Source organism: Xenopus laevis, chromosome 2L (genome assembly GCF_017654675.1).
Source record: "Xenopus laevis strain J_2021 chromosome 2L, Xenopus_laevis_v10.1, whole genome shotgun sequence".
NCBI classification, from domain to species: Eukaryota; Metazoa; Chordata; class Amphibia; order Anura; family Pipidae; genus Xenopus; species Xenopus laevis.
Genome location: NC_054373.1, coordinates 176,577,925 through 176,595,384, shown reverse-complemented (window position 1 = coordinate 176,595,384; position 17,460 = coordinate 176,577,925). Strand labels below are relative to the sequence as shown.

Below are 17,460 nucleotides of genomic sequence, written 5' to 3'. Positions count from 1 at the left end.
GTTGAGGATAAAGATTAAATGTCTGTGCTCCTCTCTTCCATGAGTTCCTTCCCAAGTGCTATGAGATGCCATCATGCCTGACGCGTTTCACCAATCATGCTTATTCAGAGGTGAACTGGAACTCAACGGCACATGCTGAAGCTGAGATGTAAGAGAACAAGGATGGTTAAATTAGTCTGTACAGGCCATTTAGTAGAATGCCCAGTATATGCCAGCTGGAGACTGACAAGATGACATCATCATTATCAATATGACACTATGTTCTAGGGAAGAATAGATATTGCATGGTGGCCTTAGGTTGCTTCTCTAGTATGCCAGGTTTCTTCTCTCTTGGCAAAGGAAAGCTATTCCTTCTTAACTAATAGGTCTAAGAGACCATTGCCTCTCCTGTATCCCATTAGACGTTCCATATATTTATAGATTTAAATCTACAGCAGTAATGCTGCAATGAATGTTTTATCTTAACTTTATTAAAGGGGTTGTTCACCTTTAAATTACTTTTAGTATGATGTAGAGAGTGATATTCTGAGACAATTTGCAATTGGTTTTCAATTTTTATTATTTGTGGTTTTTGAGTTTTTTAGCTTTTTATTTAGCAGCTCTCCAGTTTACAATTTCAGCCATCTGGTTGCTAGGGTCCAAATTACCCTAGCAACCATGCATTGATTTGAATAAGAAATTGTAATGTGAATAAAAGAGGGTCTGAATAGAAAGATTAGTAATAAAAAAGAGCAATAACAATACATTTATAGCCTTACAGAGCATTTGTTTTTTAGATGGGGTCAGTGACCCCCATTTGAAAGCTGGAAACAGTGAAAAGTTGCTTAGATTTACCCATTCCATAATTAACTAAAAGTTGAACCACCCCTTTAAATAAATTAAAAAATTGAATAAATTAAAATAAATTTAAATAAAAATTTATAAAATTCATCTCAGTATTTCTAAGTTAGAAATCCGAGCAACTCCGATTGCCCGAATGGACCTTATTTATGAAGAAAAAAAGCCCAAAAAATTAGGGTCGGGCAAACTACGGAGTTTTCCACGAAAACTCTGAATTGTTTGGAGTTTTGTGCAAAAACAAAGATTTTTTGCACAGAAACCACAAACTCATAGGATATCGGTACAGACATCAGCGCAGACACTGAGACCTTCCCTACTGACTTATACAGGACCTCGAGAGATTTTAGATGCTGGGGATTCGAATTCTGAGTTTTTAGACCATTGGACTTTAAAAAATCTAGAAAAAATTCATTTTTTTTTATTATTTGAAGTTCAGATCTGAAGGTGAGTGGGCTTGTTACAGGAGAGAACTGAGCAACATTAGATTATGGTTAATTGAGTCACATAAGGATTTGAGTTTCTTTCAATACCTCTTAAGATGCAGCAATGAGTTCTCGACAGGTTGCTATGCTAACAGCTCTATAAAATTCTCTTGTTTTCTATAGAACAGTGCTTAAGTCTTATTGTCCTTATTAAAGCAGAAACATCTTTTATTTTATACTATAGCCCAAAATACACAAGTATTTCTATTATAGTAATCCGTTACAGTCTAAATATAAATGTCCTTATGTTTGCCTTATGGCTCTGATTTACAGACAAGGAGGAGTTCATTTTAAAGGGGTTTAACTGACAATTGTTCCAAAGAATGACATTTCACTGTTTCACTGTTTAGAAGCAACTATTCTTCACTTTATTGTGTTTCTGGCCCCTTAGCTGTTGGAATGATTGAAAACAATAATGTCTAGAAATTTCTTCAAGCTCCTTGTGTTGGACTTTCCATTAAATTTTATCACATAAGTAAAGCAAAATGAGCTTTAATTACACTGTAAAACATATTTGAATCTTGTTTCCAATTGCCTGAATGGACCTTATTTAGGAAGAAAAAAGCCTGAAAATATAGGGTCGGACAAACTTTGGAGCTTTCCCCGTACACTCACAAATGTTTGTGGTTTCTTAGTTTTTTTGCACAAAACTCCGAACTAATCAGATATTGGTACGGACATCAGCGCAGACACCGAGACCTTCCCCCTTGACTTATACAGGACCTCGAGAGATTTTTTTGGGCTCTGGCAAATGGACATAACTACCCAAATTTATTAAGATGCGGATTTTACTGAACGTTACCTCTTGCGCCAGACTTGCCTTCACCACCTCAGACCAGGCGAAGTGCAATAGAGTAGATAGGACTTCCTCAAGTCCCAAAAAAGCTGATGATTTTTCAGTTTTTAAGGGTGATAGGCTGCAAAAGAGGGTAAAAGTTTTTTTGGGTACCCGGCTTCCTCCCTACATTTCCTAACAGATGGCACATAAACTATACACTGGGCTCATGTGTAGGGCAATATAACAACTTTATTTTATTTTATTAAGGTTTCCCGGCCTTGTGTAGTGCATTGTATTTGCTGCAACATATATGTCCATTTAACTTTAACTTCCCTCCGTATGCAAATTAGGCAATGCTAGCGCAACTTTGCTTCACTTGGTGCAGTAACACTAGCGTAACTTCACCAGCGTTCAGCGCCCTGGAGTTGCGCTGTGAGCGAAGTCATCTTGTTTTTTAAAACAAAGATAATTGTCTCTCTGGCAGCACTTTCCCTTTTCATTCTGGTGCGTGTGAATAGTTTCTCTAGTTTCTTTACTATTAACGCAACTACATGATGGGGAATATACATTAAGGGTCGAATTTCGAATTGAAAACATTTTGAAATTCAAATTCAAAAAGCCCAACCAACATTAAGTCAAAGTTGTTTTTTGGTCAAATAGGACCATTTGCAATCGAATAGGTCCGTATTCGGCCAAATTCGAATCGTACGATTTGAAGGAATAGCACATTCAAAGTCCACCAATTGACTCCAGATTGGTTCTAGGAGGACCCCATAGGTTAAAACAGCAATTCGCCATGGTTTAGATGCCGAATGGTCGAAATTGATTTTTTTAAATACACAGTACATGATAAATTGTAATATTCACATCTTTGAATCTTTTTCACATTCATATAGAATTTGGACTGTTCGCTGGGCAAAAAAATCAAAAAATAGCTTGGAAATTAGATTTTTTTGAATTTGAGTTTTTACTTTGACACTTGATAAATCTGCCCCTAAATCTCCAATTCTGCACCATTGCCAGAAAGCACATTATTTTTAATTATTTTACAATTTTGGTAAAAAGGGGGCTATTCACTTAAAATCACATTATCGAGCTTTTTTCCAATCCGATTAATTTGAGTTATTTTATTAATAAATAAGGTAAAATCAGACATGGGAATTTGCTTGTATTCTTTTTAAATAGAATAATGAAATCATTTATTAAATAACTCCATAAAAGGTAATTCAAAGGTGAACCACCTTTAAAAAAAGGGCTGTTTTTGGAATGAAGAATAAGCAACACTAAAGGCAAAAGGTAAAATAAAAAGCAAACCGACGATCAGAGCAAGTGACCAAGACAATAGTAAGGTGTTTGTATAGTTGCTTTAAATATGGGTGGTTGTGTGATTGCAATTGTAGTTTTTGTATTGTTATAAGATTGAAATAAAACTTTCTGGGTTTTTAAAAATGATAATGGTGCCTCCAGCTCTAGACCCCACACCGGCCAAACCTTCTGCCCTGAATCAGTCAGTGCAGGCAACGTCTGGGTGGTCGATATAGCAATAGCTAGAGAGTGACCCCGGTGCGTTTCACCTCGTAGGGGGCTTCCTATTAAAAGACAGGTAACCCTGCTTTCAGGCCTCACCCCGGGTATCAGCCATGGGCTGAACGTGGAATCACACGTCGGTCCAACCTCCCGGGAGCAGGACACTTAAAAAACTGAATAGGAAGGTACAGTGTAGGGGGTAAAGCCTGAAGGGAACGCCCCTTAATTAATTAATTTCAAGTGTCCTGCCTCCTGGAGGATGGAGCTTAACCCCATGGTTCCCTGTGTCCCCCTAAGACGACAGAGAAATTACATTTTGAAACTCAAATCAACATGTTTTTATCCACAATTCTGAGTTTTGCCCACAATTCCAGAATCACCGCAGCCATGCTCTGAGTGCTTCTGCTGCTTGATTATAAATTGACATTCACCCGTGATTCTTTTGTTGCAGGTCTGCTGCACCTATTGATGCAACTTAAAATATATATATATATATATATATTTGCATTCTTGTTTATTCCACTCAAAAGTTTCGATCCCTCATGGGGATCTTCATCTGGATATTACAGGCAAACAACCAGAAAACCACATCCACCCCAGAATTTAAACCCACAGGCCATTCAATGGCGCCAAAACGTGTTGCTAAGCAACCATTGTTCCATGTATATAGTACGTGAAGAGCAACATAGAACTGTGTGGGAAGTAAGGGGAGTGCACAGAACATGTAGAGAGAGTATTAGTGTATCAGCTAGAAGTAAGAAGAACAGATTTGGGGATCAGAAAAAGAGTTAAGTGAAGATAGGTTGCCACCGTGCCAGAGCATATCTACCCCTAGGGCTGTACCCCTTGTCCAATTGGAACCACAACAACATATTAATTGTCCAGTCAGAGGACAGTATAGTGGTGGGTGAGTAACTCATAACAGCATTATGTGTAGCAGGCACTACCGCGTTCCGTTGGCCCCCCTGAACCTGGAAAAAATTAGGAGAGCTGGGAGTCCCCAGCGCAATCTGTATGTTAAATGGCCGGACGCGCTTAGCCAGAGCAGCACTAAGTGACTTGTAACACTACAAAGGTTTACGCCGGTTGCCCCAGCAGCATTCGGTATCTGCAGAGACGGTGCAAGACAGCTCTAGTGCGCTGAGATGCACACCCACCTCTATACTGTCCCCTTATTGGACAATTAATATGTCTGATTGGACAAGGGGTTCCGGCCCTAGGGGTAGCTATACTCTATCATGGTGGCAACCTATATTCACTTAACTCTTTTTCTGATCCCCAAATCTGTTTTTCTTACTTCTAGCTGATACACTAATACTCTCTCTACATGTTCTGTGCACTCCCCTTACTTCCCGCACAGTTCTATGTTGCTTCACGCGTACTATACACACGGAACGGTGGTTGCTTAGAAACAGGTTTTGGCGACATTAAACGGCTGTGGTTTTCTAGTTGTTTGCCTGTAATCTCCAGACAAAGATCCCGTGAGGGATCGAAACATTGAGTGGAATAAACAAAAAAATGTTTGCATCCAAGATGATCCCATGAGTGTCGCACGTTGTGCAGATATTTATATTATTATATTTCTTTAGCTGGCACCTTTGGAACTGATAATATATATATATATATATATATATATATATATACATATAGCCTTATCTGAAATCTGCTATCCAGAAAGTTCTAAATTACTGGTATGGGATCCATTATCTGGAAACCTGTTATCCAGAAAGCTACAAATTATGGAAAAGCCATCTCCTATAGACTCCATTTAATCCAAATCTTTAAAAATAATTTGCTTATTCTCTGCAATAATAAAACTGTAACTTGTACTTAATCTAAACTAAGATATAATTAATCCTTAATGAATTTAGGGGAGGGTATTGTAAGTAATGTATCAGTGTTTGCAGATGACACAAAACTATCCAGCCCAATTAATTCCATCCAGGATGTGACATCCTTGCAACAGGATCTTGACAAACTGTCAATCTGGGCAGCTAAGTGGCAAATGAGATTCAATGCTGATAAATGTAAAGTCATGCACCTGGGATGTAACAATATCCACTTATACCCTTAATGGGATTGCACTAGGCAAATCCATTATGGAAAAGGACCTTGGAGTCCTTGTAGATGATAAACTTGGCTGTAGCAAGCAATGCCAGTCAGCAGCATCAAGGGCAAATAAGGTCTTGAGCTGTATTAAAAGGGGCATAGAGTCACGGGAGGAGGGGGTCATTGTTCCACTGTATAGAGCACTTGTAAGGCCCCATCTAGAATATGCCGTACAGTTTAAGGGAAGAGGTGCTTAAGGGGTGATATGATAACTATGTATAAATATACAAGGGGATCATATAATAATCTCTCTAATGCTTTATTTACCAGTAGGTTTTTCCAGCTGACACAAGGTCACTCATTCCATTTAGAAGAAAAGAGGTTCCTCCTACATATTGGGAAGGGGTTTGTTATAGTGAACGCTGTGAAATTCTCTCCCTGAATCAGTGGTACAGGCTGATACATTAGATAGCTTTAAGCAAAGTTGCGCTAGCATTGGCTAATTTGCATATGGTGGGAAGTTAAGTTGAATAGACGTATATGTTGCAGCAAATACATTACATTACACAAGTCCAGGAGACCTTAATAAAATTAAATAGAGTTGTTATAATGCCCTACACATGAGCCCAGTGTATAGTTTATATGTTAGTAAATATATGGGGGAGCCCAGGTACCCAAAAAACTTTTTACAGACTTTTGCAGCCTATTACACTGAAAAAGTAAGACGCCATAGTTTTTTGGCACTTGGAAAATTTTTCAACTAAAAATTGAAGAAGCCACTTCGCCTGGTCTGAGCTGGTGAAGGCAAGTCTGGCGGAACAGGTAACGTTGAGTAAAAGGCGCATCTTAGTGAATTTGCGAAGTAACACTCTTTTGCCAGAGCGAAACTTCGCCTGTAGTAAGAGTGCGAAGTACCAAAATTACGTCTCGCTGGCGAATGTTCGCTAACGTTAGTCACTTCGCCCTTTAGTGAATTTGCCCCATAGAGTCTATCAAGTAAGAAAGCAAATAAATTCAAACATTTTTATAAATGATTTCATTTTGTTCTTTAATGATAAGACATTTCCTTGTACTTGATGGTAAGAAAACAATATGAACCCATAAGGTAGTCAGTAAATGGTATTGCCTGCCACATAGTCAATCTTTTTAGTTGTATAAATGTACTGAGATCCTAATTTCAAAAATACTCCTGATATGGTAAACCCCAGGTGCCAACCATTCCAGATAATAGATATCATACCTGTAATGCAAAAAATGTTTAAACTAATACCCAATACCCTAGCTGGGATCAGTTTTATGGAGGAATGAACCGAATCCAGGATTCGGTTCGTGTTTCAGCCAGGATTCGGCTTTTATTCAGAAGGATTCGGCTTTTTTCAGAAGGATTTGGCCGAATTCTTCTGCCCGGCCGAACTGAATCCGAATCCTAATTTGCATGCAAATTAGGGGTGGGGAGGAAAATCAAGGGACTTTTTGTTACGAAAGGAAGTAAAAATGTTTCCCCTTTCCACTCCTAATTGGCATATGCAAATTAGGATTCTGATTCGGTAATCACAGAATCTTTTGCAAAGGATTCAGGGATTGCCAGAATCCAAAATAGTGGATTCGGTGCATCCCTAGTTTTATGTACCCTCTGTGTACCTTTATGTACCAGTGGTCAGTGCTCTGGCCTGTCTACCTATTCAGGGGGATCATAGATTCCCCCAAAGCTGTATACTTTCATTTGGGGTCAGTGAATCCAAGTAGTAGCTTCAAATAAATGAGAGCATCACAGCTTTATTACATTGAATCAAAACTATTAGCAAAGTGCATGTTCTTTAATTCAAGTTGCACTCTGGGTGTTACAGAGCAGTCAATTGTGTGTCCGTTAGATCTGCTCCTAAATAACCCGTGACCTTTTTTTCGATGATGTATTCTAGTTATATACAATATATGAGGTACACGCCAATCACCCATAGCAACCAACCGCTGACTGACTTTTTTCAGCCATTTACTGGGTAGCCATGGGTTACTGCTGAAGTTATAATATTCCTGCTGTTTATAAATTAGCCCTAGTATCTTGGACATCAGTCATTATACATATGGATTTTCTCATTTATTGTGCTAAACAGTGCAACAGGGAAACTGAAGCTTCTCCATATTGACTCCTTACATAGTATGGGAATTAGGTTAGGAGTGCACAGATAATCTGCTAACAAAACAGTCATAGCAAAGGGTGAAATGATGGGGTTGTGTAATAATCAAATTAACTACCATGCAAGCATCAAACATGGAGTAGCTTTTTTCCCATATGCCCTTTTTAGATAAAGAAATAAAGACCACAGCTTTTTTATTGATTTAAGAATGAGCACAATAGCATTTCACTTACATTACACTCATGTTAAACAAGGGGGTGTACTTACCTTCTAATAAACCACTATACAGAACCCACCCATCTCAAAGATGACCTCCTCCCAGGGTACAATAAGAGGCAATCCCTTAAAAGAGTGATCTATAAGATGAGAAGAAGGGCATCTATTTAAATTAGAAAGTTTAATCTAAGGCTGCAGAAAAGTTGTTTTTACAGTGAGAGCTGTGGAATTCCTTCCCTGGCAGATACATTATAAAGCTTCAAGAAGGGGTTGGGTAGATTTTTAGAGAGTGAGAAAATAAAAAGTTAATAAGATTTCTTGCCTTCCTCTGGATCAACTAGCAGTTAATCAGGTTTCACTTACACATAAAAGGTTGAATTCGTTGACCACTTTTTATTTAACCTCGTCTATAATGTTATTACTTTTTTTTATATTGAATCAATACTGTCATTGGAAAACATAGTTTTTACAAAACACATCAGTTAATAGTGCTGCTCCAACAGACTTCTGCACTAAAATCCATTTTTCATGTTGAAATGACATGGGGCTAGGCATATTGTCAATTTCCCAAGTGCCCTCAGTCATGGGACTTGCACTCTGATAAATTGCAGTCTCTCTTTACTGCTGTAATGCAAGTTCGAGAGATATCATCCCCATCCATTATCCCCCCCAGCAGCCTAACAATGGGAAGGTGATCAGATAACAGCTCCCTGGTAGATATAAGAACAACAATAGTAAACATCCAGGTCCCACTGAGACTCCTTTAGTTACATTGAGTAGGAAAAACAACAGCCTGCCAGAAAGCAGATCCATTCTAAAGTGCTGGCTCTTTCTGAAAGCAAATCTCCAGAAAGCAAAAATGACCAGAGATGCACCTAAACACCAATATTACAACTACAACTAGAAGGATTCTAACATTACAGACATTTAGCCTGGCACACTGCACCAGTGCTTGTAGCATTAATAATGGTATTAGCCACTATTTGCTTGCTGGAAGAATAGATATTAATGGAAGACTACCAAGATAAAATGAAGAGAACATGGGAATTACCAGCAGGAACAGGATTAATAAAACCAGCACAGAAAGACTGTTTATGGGATTTTGTTGAGGTAGATGTGGGCTATGCCCTCTTCCCTAACAAGTCATTTAAAGGAACATGGATATGAGCCAACAGTGGGATTGGAGGTTATTAGGGATGTCTCCCTATTAAAAAAATACAACAGAGATCAATGTTATTTTAAGATGTTTATTGTTTTTTATTATGTACAAGATCATATTGATGTCAATCAGTCGCTGTTGTCAATTAGCGCCATCGGGACCAAGGGGCATGTTTAACATTGGTTGTCATGGGCAATATCTCCGGAAATCTCTCCAGATATTTATCTCCAATGTTAGTAAACATGCCCCAAGTCTGCGGGGCCCAAAGATGACATAAGGGCCCTGCAGTTGTGCCCCCGTCCCTCCCCCGATGGCTGCTATGATGTTCTGGAACTTCAGTGCTTCAGTCCTAAGGAGAGAATACTCAGTATTAGCCATGGAGAAGGGTTGTCTGTATAAGAATTCTGCAATTCTCTTTCTATGTGTATTTACTATTATTTATATCCCATTCCCATTGCTGCTAATTTAAAGGTCAACTACTACAACTAATAATAACATTTCTCTATAGATGTGGCCTCGTTCAGTGACCTCTGCCCTAATACAATCTCAGCCTTATATAATGGGCGGCATTAGTTACAGAATTATAATATATGTAGTAAAGCCGGAGACTATAGTAAGAATAAGAGCAGTAGGTGGATATGGTCTGTACATCAAGTGAATTGTAATGAGAATGAGCAGTTCCCTTACCTCTCACTGCAGGTGCCATTTGATATTGCTCTTCACACCCCTTTCATTAAAGATCTTACAAATGAAGGGGTGTGATAAGAGCTTTCCGGCAGACGGCCTCCAAGCTGGATCTTTCTGGAGGCATTGGCCGACGAATGAATGGAAGTTGTCGCTCCTGGAAAAAAGAAACAGAAGCCAAAATTAAAAATGTTTATGTTAAATAAACAACCATGTGCCCTGAATACCTTAATATACCCCTCACCAAAGCTAATCCCCTGCTTGTTTCCCCACATTTAATATTCCCACCCCCTCCCCTCATTACCTTTTCATTTCCCACCCATCTCCCCTTTATTTCCCCACCCTCAATACCTCTCCCTCTTTTCCTGTTTCAGTTGAAATGACTCACCATTTGTCCCACAATAATACTGGCGCAGGTCCGTGCATGATGCGTTTCATGAGTTTTTGCTGGGGAAATCTGCTGAATGCTAGGATGTAAGAGAATACAACATAAGAACATAATGACTGACAATCACAACAGTTGGAGGGCGATTTACTCAAATTCAAACCTTTTCTAATTTTGTAAAAACTCAAATTAACTAAATTTTATTTTTCTTTCTCGATTGCCAGCACACTGAAAAAATAACGGATTCACAAACTGGAAAATTAAAATTTTTGTAATTCTGCCCTTAGTTTTTAATATTTAACAATATTCAGTGTTACAGCATGACACATACAGTAAATGCCCTCTAACTTTTCTACAAACAGTTCTTTATGTACTAACGTACAGTCCCACTGGGGTTTACTTACGGTAATAGCCTTCCGCCATTTGAAGTGCTGATATTCCCAAGGACCATATGTCAGCCTAGGTATTAAAACATAAGAAAAAGGCAAATATTAGATAAGAAAATACACAGGGCATATACAATATTCTAGTATTCAAAATCCTTTTTCTATCTATTTGGAATGCACAGTAACAAAATACAGTAGATCTCCCATTTTATGTATTACAGGGGGCTAGAAAAAAATGGTGTAAAATCCAGGAAAGTTGAAAATCAGGGGAATTCATTATACATCATATAAAAGTGGGGCCGCACACAAAAATGTGTAAAATGTGGGAAATAAAATCAAAGGGTGTGAAATTAAGGTTTCACTGTACAATACAAAACCTGACCTTTGTACTAATATAAAACATTTGAAGGAGTAAAGTGATGTGACTGTCATCACTAAAGAATGACCCCAGGCTGAGCTGGAAAACCCCATAAAGAGTCAAGTGGAGTTGGTTTCTAATACTCCTGTGCACTGCACTCAGATTTGAGAATTTCTCTCTTCGCTTCTCCCTCTCATGTCACAGAAACCACTTTACAGCTTTGGATTCACTGTTATGAGAGGGGCATGTGAAGTGAGTGAAAAAGTCCATGCAGTGCACCGCGTGTAAGCTCCATACATTATATATAAAGTGAGAGAGAAGATATCACAATACCTTAGAGTTATACCATATGGTCTTCTTGCCAAAATTGGCCAGTACTTCTGGCGCCAGGTATGGAATCCGCCCAGACGTACTGTGACTCATTTCCCCGATGGTGGCAGAGCTGAAATCACCTGAAATTGTATAACAAAAGCAGGAATTGTAATATTCATTTATAAATATATCCAATAAAAAACATGGATAAATCCGTTTTTTTTTCAGATTCTAAGCATCACTTACTGATCTTTACATCTGCCGATGTTGTCAGGATAATGTTCTGGGGCCGCAGGTCGTGATGGATGACCTTTTTGTTTTCCAGATGACAGAGGCCCTGGGAAATGAATAAAGCAAATATATTAATATTTTTTATGCTCTTAATTGAACGAGATTTAGCCAGAAAAGTGCCAAGGAGGATCACATGAGACATACCTTTAATACCTCCTTGCAGATGTACGCTATCCAGCTTTCATGCAAGGAGTACTGCTCACTGGTGTAGATTAGATCTTCCACCGCTACACCATTCCAACGCTCCATAGAAATCTAGAAAAGAAAGTTTGACACATAAATTTGTGTGGTCTATAATTATATTAGGAAGTCTGGGGAAAGGCTGTGTGGATGTGAGTCAGAAATAGACCTACACAAGCATTCTGGGTGTAACTACAATATCAGGTGCAACTGAGAACAAAGTGATCCACATGCACCGTGACTCTTTCTTACCAAACTGAATAATATTTGCATCCAAAATTTTTGCTTGTATTATAGCTGTTCATTGGCATGTTGGTGCATAAATTGTAACCTGAATAAACACTTCCTTACCCACAGTCCTTCATAGTGGGGCTTCTTTACAGAGGCACGTTGGTAATAAGCCCCATAGTAGCCAATGACATTTTCGTGGCCTCTGATAAGTTCAAGGACTTCCACTTCTTGAAGGATGTCTTTTCTCTTCTAGTTTCAAACAAAAGATGCAAAGTCAATACAATGGATACAATTACAATTTCCAATACCCCAGCCTAACTTGTAGTTCTGAAAAATGACAGTTTTGTAATATCCCTACATGAGAATTGCACAATATGTTTGCCTCTCTCTGTTCTTATTTCTTAAATCCCATATATTTTTCCATACAAGTTCTCCTTCTACTAAAAATCAGGTATAAAAAAAGTTTATTTGTATCTAATAATTATTATTATCAAGACTCATTACCTCTATGTCCTTTACGATGGTCACGGACACATCCAGTTGTTCTTTACGGTGCCAACCCTGCAACAAAAGTAGCCGATGAATCTCTGATCATTACTGTGTCGGAACATTAGGGAAAGCAAACACACATACTGGGTGGATATGGGAAGGTTTATTGGCAGATTCAGAAGCACAAGGAAAACACAGAAGGGATAAAAACTCTAGAGGGAACAACCAATCGGCAGAATCAACAGAATTACCCAAAACCATGACACAAGTTAAGCCATAAAATATCTTACGGTATAATTCATCCCGTAGCTGTCCTGTCCTGTTGGCTCCAGGATTTGCAGATATGTCCTGGGCGTCTAAAACATAACATTGTATTAAAAACATGATAAATACAAAACTGAATTAATATAGTGCAACCTTTCCAATATGTGAGAAGAACAGGAGGTGTAGGGGAGCTGGGGACTGGTGTATTAGGGGAGAAGGCTGAGGGCTGGAATATTTAAGTCAAACCATTTGCTGTGCTTTTGCGTTGTTTAGTGTTCCAAAATACAGTTTAAAAGCTGCTTACCGAGAACTTTACTTCAAGCTGATTCTCCTGGGGAAGACAAAAAAAGTTTTCTCAGATCAATTGTTTTTGGGAAGTGCTAAAATTATAATTTTAGCGGGTGCTTAAATGCAAAGTCCATTTTTGTTCTATTGAGACCAGATGATTTTTTGTTTACCTGACAAATGTTAGCGTCAGGTGGTTTTGGAGACTAGTTAAGAAATGAGACGAAAAAGGTGTTGGGAAATGTATCAGGTCTCATTTAAAGAAGCTAAAATGCAATCTTGCATAAAATATAGGTTGATTTTTATTTGCCCCTACTCTTCCTCTCCTATTCTTACCTGGCAGTTGTTCATGCCCAGATCCAGCTCTTGCTTTTGTTTTTCCTGGCAGTTGGTATCGTCAGGGGTTTCTGATGGTTCCTGGTTAAGAGATAAAAGTCAAGTTATCAAATCAACTCAACAGCATTTTAAAGAAGAAGCGCAAAAAATGTATATGTAATATTTAGGGATTGGTGTTTTATTTGTAATTATTCGGTAATTACTTGGCAGATGATATTGAAAGAGCCAACAGATTACCCTGGTTAAGAGCAATGGTAAAACAGGCAGTTAGTTCAGCACTCTCCCCTGGGAATATGATGATGTTGTAATGGGAAAGCATCAAGCTAACAGAGCTCATGTTTAAAAAAAATGGCTGAAAATTGTGGAGAGTGCCCCATTAGAAAGAGCCAGACTAAATATCCAACATAGTAACCCTTGCTTATCAAAAAAGACTTTGGTAATGATTATAATAATAGTAAGAGGCCTATAAGGAACAATGTTACCAGGGCATTGCCAGTAAAAGTCAACACAACCTGTACATTTTCATTTCTATTTTTTATAACAGATGGTGATTGGTTGGAATAGGCAACTTATCACCTATGCTGGTAATAAATTACGGTAAATAGTTATTGGGATAGAGATTACCGTATATATTCGAGTATATGCCGTCCCGAGTATAAGCCGAGGTACCTAATTTTACCTCCAAAAACTGGGAAAGCTTATTGACTCGAGTATAAGCCTAGGGTGAGAAATGCAGCAGCTTCTGGTAAGTTTCAATCAAAAAAATTGAGGGTTTCTGCTCCCATTGGAGGTGCCGGCGTCTCGTTTTTGGATGCCGGCGACCATTCTTTGACGCCGGCGAATATTCTTGGAGACTATTCTTGGATGCCGGCGACTATTCTTGGAAGCCTGTGACTATTCTTAGGCGCCGGCGACTATTCTTAGACATCGCGACTATTCTTAGACACCGGCGACCATTTTTGCGCTTGACCTGAGTATAAGCCGAGGTTGAGTTTTTCAGCATATTTTGAGGGCTGAAAAACTCGGCTTATACTCGAGTATATACGGTATTCATGAAGCATATAACTATGTTCTTTTAAATACATTGGGGCCACTGAAAAATTCATTGTTGGTTACCTCATAGTTGTCACATTGGGGCTCTTCAAGTCTTTCGATGGTTTCCTAATTAACAGAGAAAATTTTATTTTATAAGTTCAACCCGCGGACATTATTATAAAATAAATCTTTGCTACTCATTGGTTATGTCCTTCTTACCAGGGAGTGGCAGGGGCTGCTGTCAGATATCAGATCTTGCTCCTGCTCCACTTGTTGTTCTTCCACTTGTTCTTCCTGAAAAAAAAAAAGGTTTTGAAAATGTTAATTTACAAGTTCAAACCGCGGGCATTATTACATAATAAATCTTTGTTACAAATTGGTTATGTCCTTCTTACCTGGGAGAGGCAGGGGCTGCTATCAGCTATAAGATCTTGCTCCTGCTCCACTTGTTGTTGTTCCTGTTTAAGAAAAGGGAAAAAAAGATTTTGAAAATGTTATTTTATAAGTTCAACCCGCGGACATTATTTTAAAAAATAAATCTTTGTTACCCATTGGTTATGTCCGTCTTACCTGGGAGTGGCAGGGGCTGCTATCAGCTATAAGATCTTGCTCCTGCTCCACTTGTTGTTGTTCCTGTTTAAGAAAAGGGAAAAAAAGATTTTGTAAATATTATTTTATAAGTTCAACCCACAGACATTATTACAAAATAAATCTTTATTACTCATTGGTTATGTCCGTCTTACCTGGGAGTGGCAGGGGCTGCTATCAGCGATAAGATCTTGCTCCTGCTCCACTTGTTGTTGTTCCTGTTTAAGAAAAGGGAAAAAAAGATTTTGTAAATGTTATTTTATAAGTTCAACCCGCGGACATTATTAAAAAATAAATCTTTGTTACCCATTGGTTATGTCTGTCTTACCTGGGAGTGACAGGGGCTGCAATCATCTTGCTCCTGCTTCACTTGTTGTTCTTCCACTTGTTGTTCTTCAACTTGTTGTTCTTCCTGAAAAAAAAAGGTTTTCAAAATGTTATTTTATATGTTCAACCTGCGGACATTATTACAAAATAAATCTTTGTTACCCATTGGTTATGTCCTTCTTACCTGGGAGTGGCAGGGGCTGCTATCATCTATCAGATCTTGTTCCTGCTCCACTTGTTGTTCCTCCTGTTTAAGACAAAAAAAAAACGATTTTTAAAAAAAGATTTCATAGCTCAATACTGTAACAAAATATTTCCTCAAAATATTTTTTATATATTACAACCATAGCATTTCTTCTTACCTGGTCGATGTTGATATCAGGAGTTTCTGGAGTCTCCTGGCAGATGGTTACAGCCAGCTCCAGTTTCTGCTCTGGCTTTTCTGATGGTTCCTGGTTAAAAGATAAAAGTCATGTTATCAACTAAGTTTTTTGGAGAAGAAGAAGTGCAAATAATTGTGTAATATTTGGGGATTGTTGTTCTGATTTATTCAGAACTCAACAGGTTGTACCTGGTTAAGAGAGGAAAATAGATCAGGGCTATAACTGCTCTATGTACAGATCCATATGTGGATGTAAATCATCTTTAAATCACATATGTTGGCCTAATGGAATATAGTTAACTGTTTGTAAACCATCATATTAAACTCTCATGTTTCCATTAATAGTAACCATCTTGCTCAATAAAATGCTTTCCCAACATTTTCCATGAGTATCACCAGATTATAAAGGTGAAGAGCAATGATATAAGAGACTGTTAGATCAGTGGTCTCCTCTGGAAATATGTTCCAATGGGGAGCACTGAGCTACCAATGCTCATGTTAAAAATGTGGCTACAAACTTGTGGAACTGGGCCCTTTCAAAAAGGTTTGGGACATGAAAACATTTTTTATTTCATAGTGGTCACTGAGGGAACCATAGAGCTAAAGTAACACCAGCTTGAAGATGGAAGTAGCTCCAGGCTTCCCCTGCAGAAGTTCAGCCACTTGAATGCACAGACTCACCAGAGGTGAAGTTGGTGGCACCTAACAAATTGTCACCCCAAGGTGAATCTGAGTTTCATATTTCCTTACACATTTTTTATATATTACAACCATAGCATTTCTTCTTACCTGTTCAATGTTGACATCAGGAGTTTCTGGAGTCTCCTGGTTAAGAAAGGAAAAGAAAAAACACTGTATTATTGGTGTTATAAAGAAGCTACACTGCAAAAAATAAAGGGTGATTTTTTTTTATTCTCCACGACACTCTTTCTGATGTGCTTACCTGGCAGATGGTTTCAGCCAGCTCTAGTTTCTGCTCTGGTTTTTCTGATGGTACCTGGTTAAAAGATAAAAGTCAAGTTATCAAATCAACTCAGCTTTTTGTAGAAGAATTGCAAATAATTGTGTTATATTTAGGGATTGGTGTTTTGATTTATTCAGTACTTATTGGCAGATAGTATTTCCAGAATCAACAGGTTGTACCTGGTTCAATAGATCCAATAGAAATAGAAATAGATCAGGGCTATAACTGCTCTATGTACAGATCCATATGTGGATGTAAATCATCTTTATATCACACATTTTAGCTTAATGGATTATAGTTATAGTTAATGTTTCCATAAATAGTAACCAACTTGCTCAATAAACTGCTTTTCTAACATTTTCCATGAGTATCACCAGATTATCCTGGTGAAGAGCAATGATATAAGAGACTGTTAGATCAGTGGTCTCCTCTGGAAATATGTTCCAATGGGGAGCACTGAGCTAACGACGCTCATGTTAAAAATGTGGCTACAAACTTGTGGAACTGGGCCCTTTAGAAAAGGCTTGGGACTTGGCTGGGAGGGGCCCAAAACAACCATTACCTCAGAGAAAAGAATTGCGGTAATGATAATAATTATAATAAATCAACACAACATTTAAGGGGAGCTAAAACATAAAGACTGTTTGATACCAACTCCTTTACTGCTTACCAGGCAGATTATTTCGTTGGGTTCCTCCTGGTTAAATGATAAAAAGGTGGTGTTATTTTATTTAATTAAAGGCCTATCATTCACTGTTAGTTATCACTAAATGAGTA

The 17,460-nt window shown here is 38.2% G+C and overlaps 1 protein-coding gene across 1 annotated transcript; it reads right to left on the bottom strand.

Annotated features, from left to right (window-relative positions):
* Window positions 1–9,720: 9,720 nt before the first annotated feature.
* LOC108705721 (serine/threonine-protein kinase mig-15) lies at window positions 9,721–12,855 on the bottom strand (the record flags this gene model as incomplete). The annotated part of the gene is given in 9 exon segments (XM_041581297.1): window positions 9,721–10,027; window positions 10,259–10,337; window positions 10,660–10,714; window positions 11,333–11,451; window positions 11,558–11,648; window positions 11,747–11,857; window positions 12,134–12,262; window positions 12,518–12,574; window positions 12,793–12,855. Coding segments are annotated over 9 exon segments (972 nt in total), but the record flags the coding sequence as incomplete, so codon positions are not given.
* Window positions 12,856–17,460: the final 4,605 nt, after the last annotated feature.